This window comes from Dunckerocampus dactyliophorus, chromosome 15 (genome assembly GCF_027744805.1).
Source record: "Dunckerocampus dactyliophorus isolate RoL2022-P2 chromosome 15, RoL_Ddac_1.1, whole genome shotgun sequence".
Taxonomy (NCBI): domain Eukaryota; kingdom Metazoa; phylum Chordata; class Actinopteri; order Syngnathiformes; family Syngnathidae; genus Dunckerocampus; species Dunckerocampus dactyliophorus.
This window is the reverse complement of record NC_072833.1, coordinates 11,399,311-11,414,449: the sequence shown is the minus strand read 5'-3', so window position 1 is coordinate 11,414,449 and position 15,139 is coordinate 11,399,311. Positions and strand designations below refer to the sequence as shown.

The 15,139-nt window shown below is 41.2% G+C and overlaps 1 protein-coding gene across 3 annotated transcripts in view; it reads left to right on the top strand.

Annotated features, from left to right (window-relative positions):
• The window catches only part of nlgn2a (neuroligin 2a), a 116,473-nt gene that overhangs the window by 51,265 nt on the left and 50,069 nt on the right, over positions 1 to 15,139 (top strand). For 2 of the 3 annotated variants that reach the window (XM_054753972.1, XM_054753973.1), the window contains one exon: positions 5,441 to 5,494. The exons of the other annotated variant lie outside the window; for it this stretch is intronic. In XM_054753972.1, coding sequence (XP_054609947.1) covers positions 5,441 to 5,494 — 54 coding nt within the window. The remainder of the gene's footprint in view (positions 1 to 5,440; positions 5,495 to 15,139) is intronic. 3 annotated transcript variants of the gene reach the window in all.

Sequence of the window (15,139 nt, the reverse complement as noted above, 5' to 3'; positions counted from 1 at the left end):
CTCTGAATAAAAGAATTAGCGATGGCTCGCTTCCAGCTATTTATAGCCCGTAAGCCAAATAAAGTGGAGATGGGGCGGGTGGAGGTCGTTGGATAGTGTTTTCCCCCGGGTGGGCTTTTGTACTGCACGTCACATTGTCATAATCTCTCCGTGCGCCGCATCCTCGCCATCATCTCCGTCATGGCCGCCGTTTTCATCTCCTCCTCCCTAAAATTTTCATCCGCCTTCCGACGCGCTGGCGGATGAGCAATGGGGACAGTAATAGGACTCAGCCTGCTCATTTAAATGATCCATTCAGGCTCGGGCGGAGTGAATTGACTTTTCAACGCCACTTAAATAGTCGCACAATCTGCGATAGCGTCTGATTTAAGTGCGGGGCGAAGGAAGTACATCTGATTGTGTTCTATTAAAGATCACAGAGCGCACTCCATTTATCCTCATGATTGAATGTGTGCGCGCAAACCTGCTTGAAATGACAACGTGTGCGTGCATTCACAATGACGATAATGTTCAGTTTGACTGACACGACTGTATTCATTGTTTATTGTTATAGTCTGCAGCAATGTCAACTGTCAAGTAAGCATTATTTGACTTGCAAAGGCAGAACGGATCACATTAAGATAGTGCAGGTGCAGTGTAGCGCTTGACCTGCCGAATCAGCGGTTTTCAAGTACCGTAAGCACGTTCGGCCATCTTGTTGTCGATCGTTTAGTATTATTGATGCGTCACACCTTACTAACGGCTGAAATCCTAATTCAAACTTTGTTGTGACTGTTTTCCAAGTTGTCATGTAACCTTGAGAAGGAGCCCGCAGCCTTAAAGACACGCTGACGCACACTTTAGTCACATGTACACTCGCACGGCTCATTGAGGTATATTATGGGATGCTGCATGTACAGCGCTTCCATTACGCTCAGTGCACCTCAAAGGGCCATCTCTTCTTCTCTTCAGGCTGTCTGAAGCCGAGCAAAGCGCCAGCAGTGAATGCGAATGAGAACCCCACCGCCAAAACCTCCCTTTCTGCTCACGTGGACACACGCGCACATGCATATGCCTTCCCCAGCACTCAATACTATACTACACTCTACTTTTTTCTCAGTTTTCCTGTAATCTGATTGTCTCTGCAAAGGGTTTTCAAACACGGGGGTCTTTCTGGTTCTGGGAAAAACACATTTTCTGGAGCATATTTTGTGTTGCATTTTCTGCTTAGCCCAGACTGTTTACACTCTAACCGTAAGAACCACAAATCGAAAAATTTTGCCTTTCAACCAAAGTGAGCTTAGCTGTTTTGGTTTTTTTATTATTTAAGCTGCGGCACCTGTTGTCTTGCGACTATTTACGACTCCAGTCGTTAACGTCTAATAGGATCCGGATGCTGGTGGCTTTGTAACACGTCAAGCCACAAGTGCGCATGTGGCGTCTAATTGGTAATACGCCAATAAACGCGTTCAAAGCCTCCCCCTGCATCCTCTCATCCGAAAGCTATGTCGCATTGATTTGAATGGGAACGCACGGGGGAGGTGTTTTTCATTTAAAAAGTTCAGAGAGCAGTGTTTACACTCGGGAGTCGACAGGCCTTATGAAGTTGTTGCAACTATCGGATTCCTTTGTCCACTTTATGAGAAAGTTAGCACAGAAGCTCACATCAAACAATGATGTCCCATTCTGGCAGGTTACTACCAAGTCCAACATGACTCTGGAGAGATTTTCTAATAATAGTGTGAGCCTCTATGGCCCCACAGTCCTCATTGACATGTTACTCCTCTTATTATTGCTGTCCTTACAGGAGAGTGGCACTCAGACCTCCCCCATGGCCCCACAATCCACATTTTGTGGTTGACTCGTTTTGTTTAGTTCAGTGAGTCTCAACTGGTGGGTCGCGACCCAACCGTTTTCAGTGGTCTTTGCCCCCCCAAAAATTGCGTAATGACTTGGTCAAGCTCGAGCGGGAAGGGAAAGACATCCATTGTGGACTTAATGTGCCGTCCGCCCGACACACAGCTAGATAGCTACATATCTCCTGGAGAAGAGCGCAGCATAACGCTAAAGCTCACGTTGGGGAAATTTCCGCCCACAATGAAGCCTACCAGGTACAGTATGATAGTACTGTGTAATGCCCAATTCAATCTATCGGCCGAGGCAGAGGGGTGGTCTACAGAAGAAATTGTCCTCCTATTATTATTAAAGTTACACACTTTGAGTGTTGAATCAGAGCTACTGCACTTGCTTGATTTTTAGCGTCTTGTTTCACGTCTCATCCAGGTCCATGTGCAGATGCTCTGATTCAACTCCCCAAAAGCTAGAACATGTACTTAATTAATACGCTTTTGTTTTGTGCTGCACCACCCCAAATTCAAACTGCACTTTAATGTCTTTCCATTAAAGGGACAGTTTGCAACTGGCACAAAATGACACCGGCAGCACAAAGGCTCCTGTGTATATGTGTGTGCTGCCCGGGGCCCGGCTTACATGCTCGGAGCAGGAAGAGGGCAGGATGTAATGCTTGCGACACGTTCAAAAGTTAACGCCCTCTCGGCAGCCACGTAATGCCATGTAAACAGTGTTTATACGTTTCGAATTTAAATAAATAAATGTCATTTATTAAATAGATATTTAAAGCTAAAGATGTTTGCATTCAAAAATGTCCACAGCTTTGGTCGCTGCTTGTCATTGAGGGGCGATGGTGTGTCCTGCAGGTTTAGTTGACTTCGGATTTTATTTAGTTCTACATTTATTTATAACGCTGTAGAGGTTGCCGCCAGTCAAAACCAGCTTCAGGCCAGTAACAGAAGAGAATATAGACCTTGCATCAAATTCACATTTGTTCATTTAAAACCTGGCCGTGAGGGATTGTGTTTGCAGTCAGATTCAAACTCCAAAGCATTTGTCATTGCTGAATGCATGAACGGATGAGCTGACAAGTGTGTGTTGGTGTGTGTTTACAAGTGTTTGCGTGTGCGTGCGGCTCCATGGGTAGAAACTAGCTTTAACCTTCATGCCTACTCGATAATTACCACTCCGTAAATGTCACTCCGGCGGCTTCCCCATCACTCGGCGCGTCTCTCTTGTTTGCCTCCCGCTTACACTCTGCTTCACATGACATGGCCGCTGCAGTCTGTGTACCTTTCAGATTTTTTTCTCCGATTTTTGCTCTGCTAACTTTGTTGATTTTGACCGCTCTCCCCCATTTTTTCTGCCTTATTCTCTCGGCTGGCTGCATTTGAATTAGTTTTAAATTCACTAATTGTGAAGGACTGGCAGTGAATGCACATGCAACAGCACTCTAAGCAATAAAGCTAACGCAACAGAAAAGGTATCCAGGCCGGTCTACCGGTGTTGTAGAACGCTAAAATAGGCGATGGGAGGTCACTATGGCAACAGCAATGATGTGATCATTGTAAGTGCATGATTTCATTTGCACTGCATCAATCTTTTAATGAGATATTACATGCGTACATGCAGTTATTTCGATGTTTTTCACCAGACACTACCCGCAACCTTACTTTAAAAGCATATTGACTTGATATACAACAGGATGCCTTTTTCCTCCTTATGTCTTGTTACACAGATTTCACCCAAATTCTAGCAGCTCAATCTTTGGCGTATTTTATTAAATTTGTCTCATTGCATTTTGCGTAATCCTGAAGATAGACCAGCAAAATCCAGTGGAAGTACAAGACAAGATGAAGCATCTTGTCACTTTTTTGTCACATCACATTAGCTTTTAATTGACAATTAAAATGAATTGGCGAAACGTCATTTTAAATTTTCTTTCATTTCACTTGGAGTGCCTCAAGGCTCATTTCTATGCCCACTTCATTTGCCATTGAAATTTGACTTCATAGCACATTGAGCCAATAAAACTGTTCTTGCTAATGCAACTTGTACATTTGTTGCATCAATGTGTTCCGTATGAAGACGTCCAATTTTGATTGTATTTGTGTGCCATATGAAGCTCCCGTTTAAATAAAAGAAAAAGTGAAGGTTAGAAAAAAAGAAAAAAGCGGGCAAAGATCGAACATGTTTGTCAGTTTGTAGTCATTTTATTGGGCTAATGCACCACCTGTGTTTCTGCCATGTACGGCTGGGAGTGTTTGTGGGGGCAAGGGGTCTCCATCAAGCTGCACATGTTCAAATTGTGTCAGCTTCTTTGATTGAGAACAGAATCCCAGATTGTTTTTTCCCGTCTGAGCTTGGTTCTCACTGCACGCCGTTTCAAGTCGCTCGTTGTAAAAATGACGCCAATCAAACGCCATGAGGTGCTTCTCTTGTCAACATGTCACCGTGCCAGTGATGGTTGCGTGATTAAGGCCCCCCCCCCCCCCCCCCCCCCCCACACACACACACACACACACACTCCCCACCACCACCACCGCCAGAGCCCATTTCCTGCTTTTGATAGACGAAACTGAACTTGTCTTTATTGATTGTTTATTTTGGTGCAGCAGGTGTCACGTTTGCATTTATTTCAAGTAAATGATGGTACCGTAGTTCTTTCTTTGTTGTTTGTTCCTTTTTGTCCTTTTGTTACTCTTACATGGCTAGCTATCTTATAAATATTCAATAATTCTAACCAATATTAAATATATGTCATTTTTAGGGGAAAGAGTGGTACCCCATAATGAATATGAGGTGTAATATCTCGGTTTTAAGGTCACAGTTCGGTTCATTTTGAGTACACAAAGGAAACAAAATGCAAAACATGAAACTCTAGTAATTATATAACAATTCATAATCAAACTAATTATGATTAATGATTAATAATTAGATGGAAATTGGATGAATCCCTGTATGAGTGCCTAAATAGAAACTACTGACTGTAACAAGTGAATTTCCACGAATTTCCACAGTTCAGCCAGCTGTGTAAATGGCAAATTGACTGTTGTTTTGGTCTTCGAGGTGTTTTTGGACGTGCTTTTCACCGCTCAGACAGCAGCTGTGCCATTTACGGGGGGGGGGGCTCATTTAAAAAGCAGAACAGGACCCCATCAATAATCTTCTTCTTCTTCTTCTTTCTTAAATATCGTTGTTTTTATTGGAGGAGGGGTCCTGTTCTTCAAGTCCACCCACCTAGCTAACCAATCATTGAGATACAGATGCAGCAAACAGGGTTTCAGGAGGGGTGGGGGGCTTGTTTGTCCTGCAGGAGGAGATGACATCATCATCTTTCTTGATCTTGTGTCTTTTCTTGTGATGAATGTGTCTGTGATGCCTTTTGTTTTTGTCCTCTTTTCAAACAACCACAAAAACCACACCAAAAACTGCTTTGTCCTTTTTGCTCTTGCTTCTTCTTTTCTTATTTTTTTTTTTTTACTATTCTTTTTTTGTCTTTTCTTTTTTTTTTCTTTTTTTTTTTTTTACAAAAAGAACGTTTTTTGCCAGTAATCTTTTTTGAATTTTCTCTTTTCTCTTTTTCCCCCCCTTTTTTTCTGAACCCTAGGTCCGCTCACAAAAAAACATGATGAAACTTCAGCCAACAAGCCTCGAGATGAAGGTATTTTTGATGCATGTTTTGCCTTTTTTCTTGTTTCCCAGTCTTTTTTGGGGGGGTGTATGCCAAGTGAAAAAACACGCACACTAGCCTATGTTCTGCACACGTGTTGAATATATCTAAATATGTATGTGCTAACCTGCTTGTAGATTTTATGTGTCAAACTCAGGCCCGGGGACCAAATCTGGCCCGCGCTGCAATTTAATCCGGCGGATCGCTTACAGCGATCTGCGTAATGAAGCCATTCCTCTGGTATTAACTATTTCTCTGGAATTTTAATTTTAGAAGTAGAAACAATATTTTGTATTGCACGAAATTCACAAGCATTCTTAATAGGGGTGCCAGATTCTGACCAAAAGTCAACTGCACACGACTAAAAATGGCAGCACTTTAACAATTACACCCTGTCTGGACAAAATAACACCTGAAAGAGGCATAAGACAGTCAAAAGTGCATATTTGAACTACAGCAAAGCATGCTGGGAAATGCGTGATCCGCCCATTCCACAGCTGCAAACTCTTCCGGGTTACACATCTCACGCATTGTATGCTCTAAAATACTGCAGCTATTGTCGGAACATTGAGAGAATGAACGGTCGATCAACAGTCACTTTACTGAAACAAACAACCATGCCAGAACAACCATAGTCTTACTGTATACCCGCGGACCATCGGAAAGTCGAAGCAGGAATGAACGCACACGAAAAAGTGCACATTTCCCCCACTCCAATGTAAAACAATGTCCAGCCACACGAGTGAAGTTTTTAAAAAAATGTATGTTCGCATAAAAACACGTTCACCAGCTATCATAGCGCATTTTGTCCCAACCTGAAAACACAACCACAGGGGTGCGTTATATCGTATGTTCCATTGTGCGCGAGGGGAACCGGGATAAAAGGTGTGTAGGCTGCTTACTTATCTATTTGTCAGTGCTAGTGAGACATTTTCTCAAATTCTGACCATTCTAACTACTATTTTTTCAGCCTGGATTATCGAGGCACGTCCTGTCATGTTCACAACTTCAAAGAGCATCTGTGTGCGCGCTGATGATGCACATGAGTGCGCTTCGTTCGCCAATTATGTTGGTTTAAAGGACAAGAAGGTTTTAAGGTTTTTAATACTTTCAATATGCAGAAATATACAAGTGTTGAGAATTTCAGGATAAATAATAAGAAAGATGCTAAACTGCGGGGCGGTGTGGGGGTTAATGTCCACTTCGGCCCACAACCTTAAGTAGGCTTTGAGTTTTGGCGTCCTGTGGGATTGAGTTTGACACCCCTGCTGTAGATGATTCCGTCTGGCTAATTCTTCATCACGAAGTCATTGTGTGCTTTCATTATCGTTGCCTAGGCGACCTTGAAAACATTGCGCCAGCTTTGTCCCCAAATGTAAATGAGGCCATACGTACAATGAGGTCCATCATGATGAGGCCATAATCCCCTGGCTGAAGGTTGAAGTTGTTATGGAGTCCACAAATATACAGGCAGCCAATCATATCACAGCAAGAAACTTAGGTGGTGGGAGTGGGTGGGGGGTTGTGCAGGGTGTCGGGGTCATCCAAGGACACTTGTGACCCTTGTTGGAGGATGTTGCTAGTTTATCTTCTTGCTGCAGCAGTGGGGGCGATTTTATCATCACGCTTGTTTCTTGGAGGTGAAGGGAACACTTATTTTTCTTCTCATGCTATTTTCGTTTTTATATTCCTTCCCCGCCGTGCTCTTTGATTTGGACTCTTTTTGTGAAAGTTAGGTGAAGTTCCTTGGAGAAGCAGGCAGATTGTGAGTCGAGGCCTCCTTCTAACTCATGAAAATCAGTCATGCAATCATTGGAATGGAGCTTCAAAATAAAAACCCACCATAAAACTCACCGTATATAGTTATTCTAATATACTTAAAAGCTTTAGTAAGTTTATTTGGAACATGCTTAACAAAATAAAGTTGACGTGTATCACATTTTTACACTTGCGCAATGTCCGAACATGTCCGAAAAGGACACGTCTTACACACATCTTCTTTCATATACACAGGACATGTGCTATCAGAAACTGAGAAAAATCAATGTAAAGATGGACGGTACGTTTTTGTCATTGTTGTGCAATATGTAACACAAAAATGTAACAATAATAACATTTGAGAAGTGTGTTCTAATCATGCAAATCAATTAGTTACAACAAAGTCATGAAATGAATTGCGCATATTCCAGATCAAATTGAGTAAGTCGTTGTAAAATGAATGAAATTGTGTCAAATACTGTACTAAGTCTTTCCAGTTATGAACATCATATCGTGATTAACTAGTCCTGTACTTGTGGATTCTTGTCAGAGTTTGGATTAAACTACACTTACACTGAAAACAGGTGTGTTCAAGCGTTTTTATTGCTCTCAAATGATTTTAAATTGTAATTAAATTAATCAAAGTTTTCAAATGAACTCATCATGATCAATCACCTTTTGCCAGTATGTTTGAAATAGGCCCGTTTTTGCTGGATTTTTGTTTTCCGTGTGACCCTAATCTTCCTTCATGTGTTTTTCAAAAATCTATGCTATGGCCGATAATAAGAACGGCCACTAGGCTGGACTTCGGACACCTCTGACTTGCATTAACTCTACATAGTTGTTTCTCCTTTTTATTTTTCAAAGCTAGTCAACAATGCCAGGCAACGTTCTAAACATAGCAGCCAACAACAAGGTTAAAGGTTATCGGGCTGCTCTGTGTTGCCAGACATTGATGGCGTGCTGCAGGTGTGCGCCAGACGACATGAAATTTGCGACAGGGATGTCACGTGTGTCAGCGTAGCATATTCCGTGGCACGTTGCCGGGGCATCCTTGTATGACCCACTTTTGCTTCTTTAGTCAGTCAAATGCGCCAAGTTATTGAGATGTACTAACAACGTGAACAATAAACAAACAAACATCCTGCAGGCACAAGTAATGACAGCCCAGTGAACTGTGAGAGGCTAGCATTTAGGAATTAATTAAAGTCCAGAAACTAATGACCTACTCCATCTGGTAATCTGCAAACTGTCAACTTAGACTCCCCAGGGTATAGATCCCAACAGCACACCCATAATAAGCTAAGGCAGTGGGAGGGAAATGAACGTTCCTACCTTTCATTTGTTTTGCTTTTAATATTGTAAACGAGTTTCCTTCACTGGCTGATTATCTCGTGCCAAATCCCCCTGGCGCTTCCAAAGGGGGCTTTGGATTTTTCCAATAATGACTGGCACTGATAAAAATATGAAGCATCCAACTGGCTTTTAATTACAGTGCGATATTGAGGGTCATTAATCAAACGCGGCAGTTTGAGATTTGTCACCGATGATTCGCTAAGACAAGAATACAGGCGGCGTTTGTGTTGCGACGTTTCATGGTTATGACGCACTCTTATTACTGTGCAAAATGAAGAAGACACCTATTTACGTGTGTGCAGCGGAGGGATACGTAATCGTGAGTTGCGACACTGTGGAAGTAAAATGTCACTTTTGATGTCCTTCATTATGTCTACCAAGTGTGGGGCCGACTGTTCCGATGGCACTGCGTCAAAAAAAAAAAGGAAAGTGAAAAGTAAAGTCAAATTAGACATCATAAAATGCTTAGAAAGGGAGAAACACTGAACAACTTGGGTTGCATACCAGGTCCATCTCGACCTCCTGTAATAATAACTGGCCCATATAAGCTACAGTATTCCTCATCATCCCTTGTTCGGAAGAAGTCTTCTTTCCTCTTTTGGGTATGATCTGCAAGGAGATGAGAACTTTCTACATTTCCTGTGAGATGATTTGCAAACAAAACTGGAGAAATCCTAAGCAAATGTCATTTACAGCAAAAAAAAAAATACATACACGTGTCCTTTAGTTTAAATGTTATAAATGCTATATTTGAAAAGAATGACGGAGAAATGCTCAGATCGAATGCAAACGGGACGCAAGGCAGCTCGAGAAAAGAATAAAAGTGCGAGGACGGGGGATGGATGGACGGGACTGTCAGAGCTGATTTATTTCCATATTACCGCTTGTCTCATCGTGGACATGGAGTCGTTGTTTCCACCGCCTCGCAAACGCCTCCTCGGCACTCGGCCCACATGGTGTCAAGGTTGTGTCAATATGGCGGCAGTTGCACGCTGACAGATAGCATTTCATCTGACTTGAAAGCTTTTGACAGGACAAAGACGACGAAGAAGAGCGCTCGCAAGTGCAGGAAAAAAAAAATACCTAAAATTACCTGCTCTAAATTCTTCCCATTTGTGTTACTTCATGAGCAAGAACTGCACACACGCATCTAAACATTATAGCTAAAGCTAACAGAGAGGCCAGGCTGGTCAAGTCATCGTATAAAGTGGGTGATGCTGGGTCGCCAAGGCAACGACAGTTTCATGTTTTTTTGCAATAAATTGATGAATGAAAATTATTTTTTTATCTCACTCCCATTTCTTCTTTCTTTCCCCATTTCTTTTTTCTACTTAAAACCTCCTTAAAACAGTGCAAAATGTATATTCTTGCAATTTATCAACTGGTCTTAAAATCATTGATCAGGAGTGTATCAAAAGAGGCAAGCATGTTGATCACTGTTGTCCAAAGTCAAAGCTGGTGTGTGTGTGTGTGTGTGTGTGTGTGTGTGTGTGTGAATATCTTGTTTTGCCTAAAACACTAAGATAACAGGTCTGCGTTCATGGAAGACTAAGGAAATAAAAACAAAATATTCACATTTCAGAGGCTTAAATCAGAGGATATTTACATTAAAAGTGGAAATTAAATTAAAAAACAATGAATCGAACACCAAAATAGTTAATTGGATAATTGATTGATCATTGATTCATCGTTGCAGCTCTAATAGTTTCTTAATGTGTAAAACTAAATGCATTCACTCATACTTACGTAAGGTATGTTATACAGTTTATAGTATCAAAAATAGGCCTTTTTAGGGCTTTGTATGGGTGTGTCCATTGGTCTCGTTTTCTTGCTGTTTGCTGGAGGGTGTAATCCCCTGCGCATTGAAGGGATCTACTTCAATAGTTTACAACAGTGGTCCCCAACCTCCGGGCCAGAAGAAAGAAAGAAAAAATAATTACCATTAATTTCATTTTTTTTATGTTTTATTTTGAAAAGTGGCCTGGATTCTCTCTGTTTCATCCGTCTCACGTGACGCATGTCCATTGTGCGTGTGCTAACTTTATCTCATGCCGCACAGATAGACTATCACTGTATTTTTACCATTTCTCTTTCACCTATTTGGTGTCAAATGCTGATACTATGTGGGAATGCATAAAGGTAAGTTTGGATGACTTATTGAGCGCTAATGTGCACATTTGTCTCAAGTTAATTCATGCTAGCACACTGCCTTTTACCACACACGTCAAACAGCGATGTAATAATCTTTCCGGAAAAACTTGGCTGGAACTTGAACTGGTGGATGGTGGGTCGGCATTCATTTTGTGCTTTTAATTTGATGTTATTCATGTCTTAGTTTTACACAATACATCATAAATAAGATAAATTAGACTGATTGCTTGAGGCCAGGGCCAAGTGTTCCCAAACAGGAGACTTCAACGACGGAATTTTCAAGGTTTGGCTTCTCCGTGACACTATCGCCATCCACAACTACCGCTAGCCAAAGGCTAGGCTGCATTGGATTTCTTTACTGACGCGTGACTATGGGCGGTTCTACTTCCTGTCTGTCACCTAATGTGTACCATCCTCTGTACCATACCAAATGTTCAATTTCCAAAAATCGCATTACAAATACATGTACTGTTACACCCTTAATCGTCACGGTTTTCCTGCAATTACATACTAATGCTTTAAATTGCTACAAAGAATAATAACAATAGTATATCATGTTCTATACTACTATGTTCCTAAAATAGGGTATGCATATTGCATATTGAGAAAATTGAGATTTACGTAATGCGCTCGAACGGTCAGAGTGCAGAAAAAAGGTGACAGCATGAAGTTGTCCATTCTCCTGTGTGCGTTCGATAAACAAATAAGTTAGATGATGACATTGTGCGTTAAAAGTGTTTAACCTTGAACATTTTGTATTGTATGCTAAATGAGAGCTGGTCTTCTTACATGGTGCTGTGGCTAATTCATGCGTTTTCTGAGCTGTATGATCCTGTCATTTGTTTGTCGACTGGATGCACTGGCTATGCTAGAAAGCCCCCAATTTTGCACGCTAAGTAAATGTATGCTTTCACCAATACTGTGTCTTCTACGGGCGTTGTGGCCACTTTGGTGGTCCTTGAACACGCCGTGTGTGACGGAGACTGAGACTTAAGTGTAGGACTTTCTCCGGCGCTGCGCAGACGTGCATTTTCTATTTTTCCTTTCACCTCGTCCTCGTTCACAAATGTTGATGCTGTGCGTAAATGCACAGTGGTTAGGTTTAATCATGTTAGCTCTGTGCTGCTGTGCATTTTCGCTTGGTACATAAATCTCTTGCTGTATGTGCTCATATGTCTATTTGGCTCAGTAGGAAGCCTCGTATTGAATTATGGTCCTCATTGATTTCTGTAGGTGACGTCCCTTTGTTTTCATAATTATTTATAATTATTACATTTAGGACATTAGTTGTATTGTACTGATTATTTCCATGTTGTTGCAGACCAAACACAGCAAAAGAGCATAAAGATCATATCACCACATAAATTCACCAAACAGAAGACAAAACCGCCAGGAAATATCGTACCCCTCTAAAACAGTTGAGTTTATAATAATAATAATAATAATAATAATATATATAATAATAATAATATATCAAAGATACGTCATCGTGTGGTTTATGTTTTTTTAAGTGTGCAGGAGTAGGGGGGCACATGACTTCCAGTCAGATGTCTGAAGGGGTACACGACTTTGAAATGTTTGGGAGCCACTGCTCTGCTGGATGATGATGATGATGATGATAGTGCACCGCTTCCTAATCAGCAGGAGATCATGAAGAAATAGAAAAAGGTTAAAAAAAACAATCAAAATTAATAATCTGCATTCAAATCAGCCCTTAAAAAATATTAAATATTTAAAAAACTGCTTATTTGACTGCAAATATCAGCATACTGAATTATTGATCGAGCATCAGCATAAGAGACAGACATGGTTGCACTCATCCAAGCAAAATGTGAAGTGATTTCCAAATAATGCCATGAGATCAGAACGGGCACCTGCTGGTCCGTACGTGCTCCATCCACTGGCCTTTTTTTCTCATCCACACTCTGAAACGTTGTTGTCCCTCTCGCCGTGTGTTTCCTCCTGATTGGATTGTAACTGTCGCAGGCGTGTCCCAATTAAGGCGGCATTGTTATGTACGAGAGGCAGAGCGCCGGCTGCGTGGCAGCACAGCTGACAGCCTCGCTTAATAGGAACGCTGGCATCGGAATGGCGATGACAGCCGAGGGCGATGCTGCATCCACTTTATTGTTTCTTTGCCGCAAAAGGAAAAACAGAAAAGCGTAACTGCAAAAAAATATATAAGCCACCTAATCAACATTTAGAAGGTAAATGCCTCCTGTAGAGCAGCTATGCACATTAGAGAAATGGATGAATGTATTATTCCCAGTTAAATGTAAATGTCAGAACACCTAACTCATTTAAATGTATGCTTCTGTCCCAGTTTGGACCTCAAACAGTCCAGTAAAGACCATGTGGGTAAGGCAGGCCTGAGATGAGGAGGTTGCCCGAGGACGGCGTCATGCTTCACTACATTTAATGCATGTAGACAGCAGTAAACGAGCACAGAAAGTGTTAATGTGCTCCCCCGTAATTTGATTCGGAGCCTTCCAGAGGTATAAGCCTCACACTTCTTGCTACATAAGCACTATGTAAAATCTATAGTGCTGATTCAATTTGTGGCGTTAAAGCCGATAGCTGTATTTTTTTTTTTGTTGTTTTACTCTACACACTCCTCACCTTGCACTTTAACTTTTTCAGTGTGTGTGCGCGAATACTTTTGCCTGTTCTCAAAAGAACTTAGTAGCATTTTACAAGGACAGTAAAGCGGAATTAGTAAAAAACCTGACCTTTTTTGAGGACGCAATGAAAAGCTTTTTTTTTTGTTTGGATAGTAAATCATATTAAAGTAGTTTATTTTATGTGGGACCAGCTGTATATTATTTAGAAGAACAAGAAATTTAAGACGGGATCTAATTATAATTTTTAAGGTTACCTGAAAAATAAGCATCCTTTGCAACCCATAATGGCGCCTTTGATTGCCAATGCGGAAAGTAGGAACAAAAGTAGTAACGTATGACCGGATATCCGGTTTGACAAGCGAGAGATGTGTTTGCATCGGTAGCAGCCTCCTGGATTGATAAGAATCAGCCATAAATCCTGAGATTCATGGACTGTAGAGACATGCACAGGGTATCGCAAGACTAGCAACCGGTTGAAAGTCCGTCTCTTAAACAACACAAGAGCCTGGGCTGCGAGCGAATGGATTGTCGCGCATGCTCTGTAGCTTAGCATGACTGAGGACGAGAATGGCTCTAAATAGCATTAGCAGCGCTGGCATTAGCGCTAGCATTAAAGATTTTCAACAGAACAGCAAAACATACGTACTTTATAGCAATCTAATTTATCTTATTTATTAAGACAGGAACAACATCAAATTAAAAGCACTATATGAATACAGACCCACCATCCACCAGTATGAGCCTGGAGTTTGTTTTTACCTTGCACTGTTCCTCACGAAAAGCTCCACTCTTTCGCTGAGTGTGTACGCTCGCGGCCCTGCCTCCCCCCACAGAGACAAGGCAACTGTATGACTGACAAGAGGTCTCACTCTGTTCGCCATTGAATATACAGCATGTATGAAGCGCTGAACCAATGCAGAGAGTGAACACTCTTCCTGCCTGTTTGGAGGTGAGACACGAGGAAAACAGAATTTATTATCGGAAGACTTTTTTTTTTTTTCTCAACAAGAAATCTCACCACGTTTTAACTTTGCCAGATCTTGTGACACCATTGATGTTTACTCTTAAACATGCAAAAAGTCCACTCGGTATGTTTAATTGTAATGTAATGTTTTCCATTGCACACATTAAATGATACTTCTAGTATCTAGTGTGTAAATGACGACACACAATTGTTACATCATCTGATGGCACCAAGCCAAAAACACGCCGTCCACAAACAAACACAAACTTTTCAAAAGTCGTCACGCTTGCCCGAATTTTCACAACTCTCCGTTTGTAAGGACAAAAACCGACATTTGCATGTGGATGAACCACCAAAAGGCATAGACAAATATGCGTTTTTCAAAAATCTGTATTTGTGTGGACATAGCGTAATTATACACAGCAGAAAATGAGGCGGGTACAGTTGCACTGGATAAATGTTGGTCATTTCAATAAAATACAAGTTATAAAAGGCCTGATATCTTTTTTTGTATCGAAAAAAACTAAAGTATCAAATTGAACCAAACCATGTGTGTGTATATATGTACTCAACAAAAATAGAAACGCAACACTTTTATTTTTGCTCCCATTTTTATGAGATGAACTCAAAGATGTAAAACGTTTTCCACATACACAATATCACCATTTCTCTCCAATATTGTTCACAAACCTGTCTAGATCCGTGATACTGAGCAATTCTCCTTTGCTGAGATAATCCATCCCACCTCACAGCTGGGCCATATCAAGATGCCGATTAGACACCATG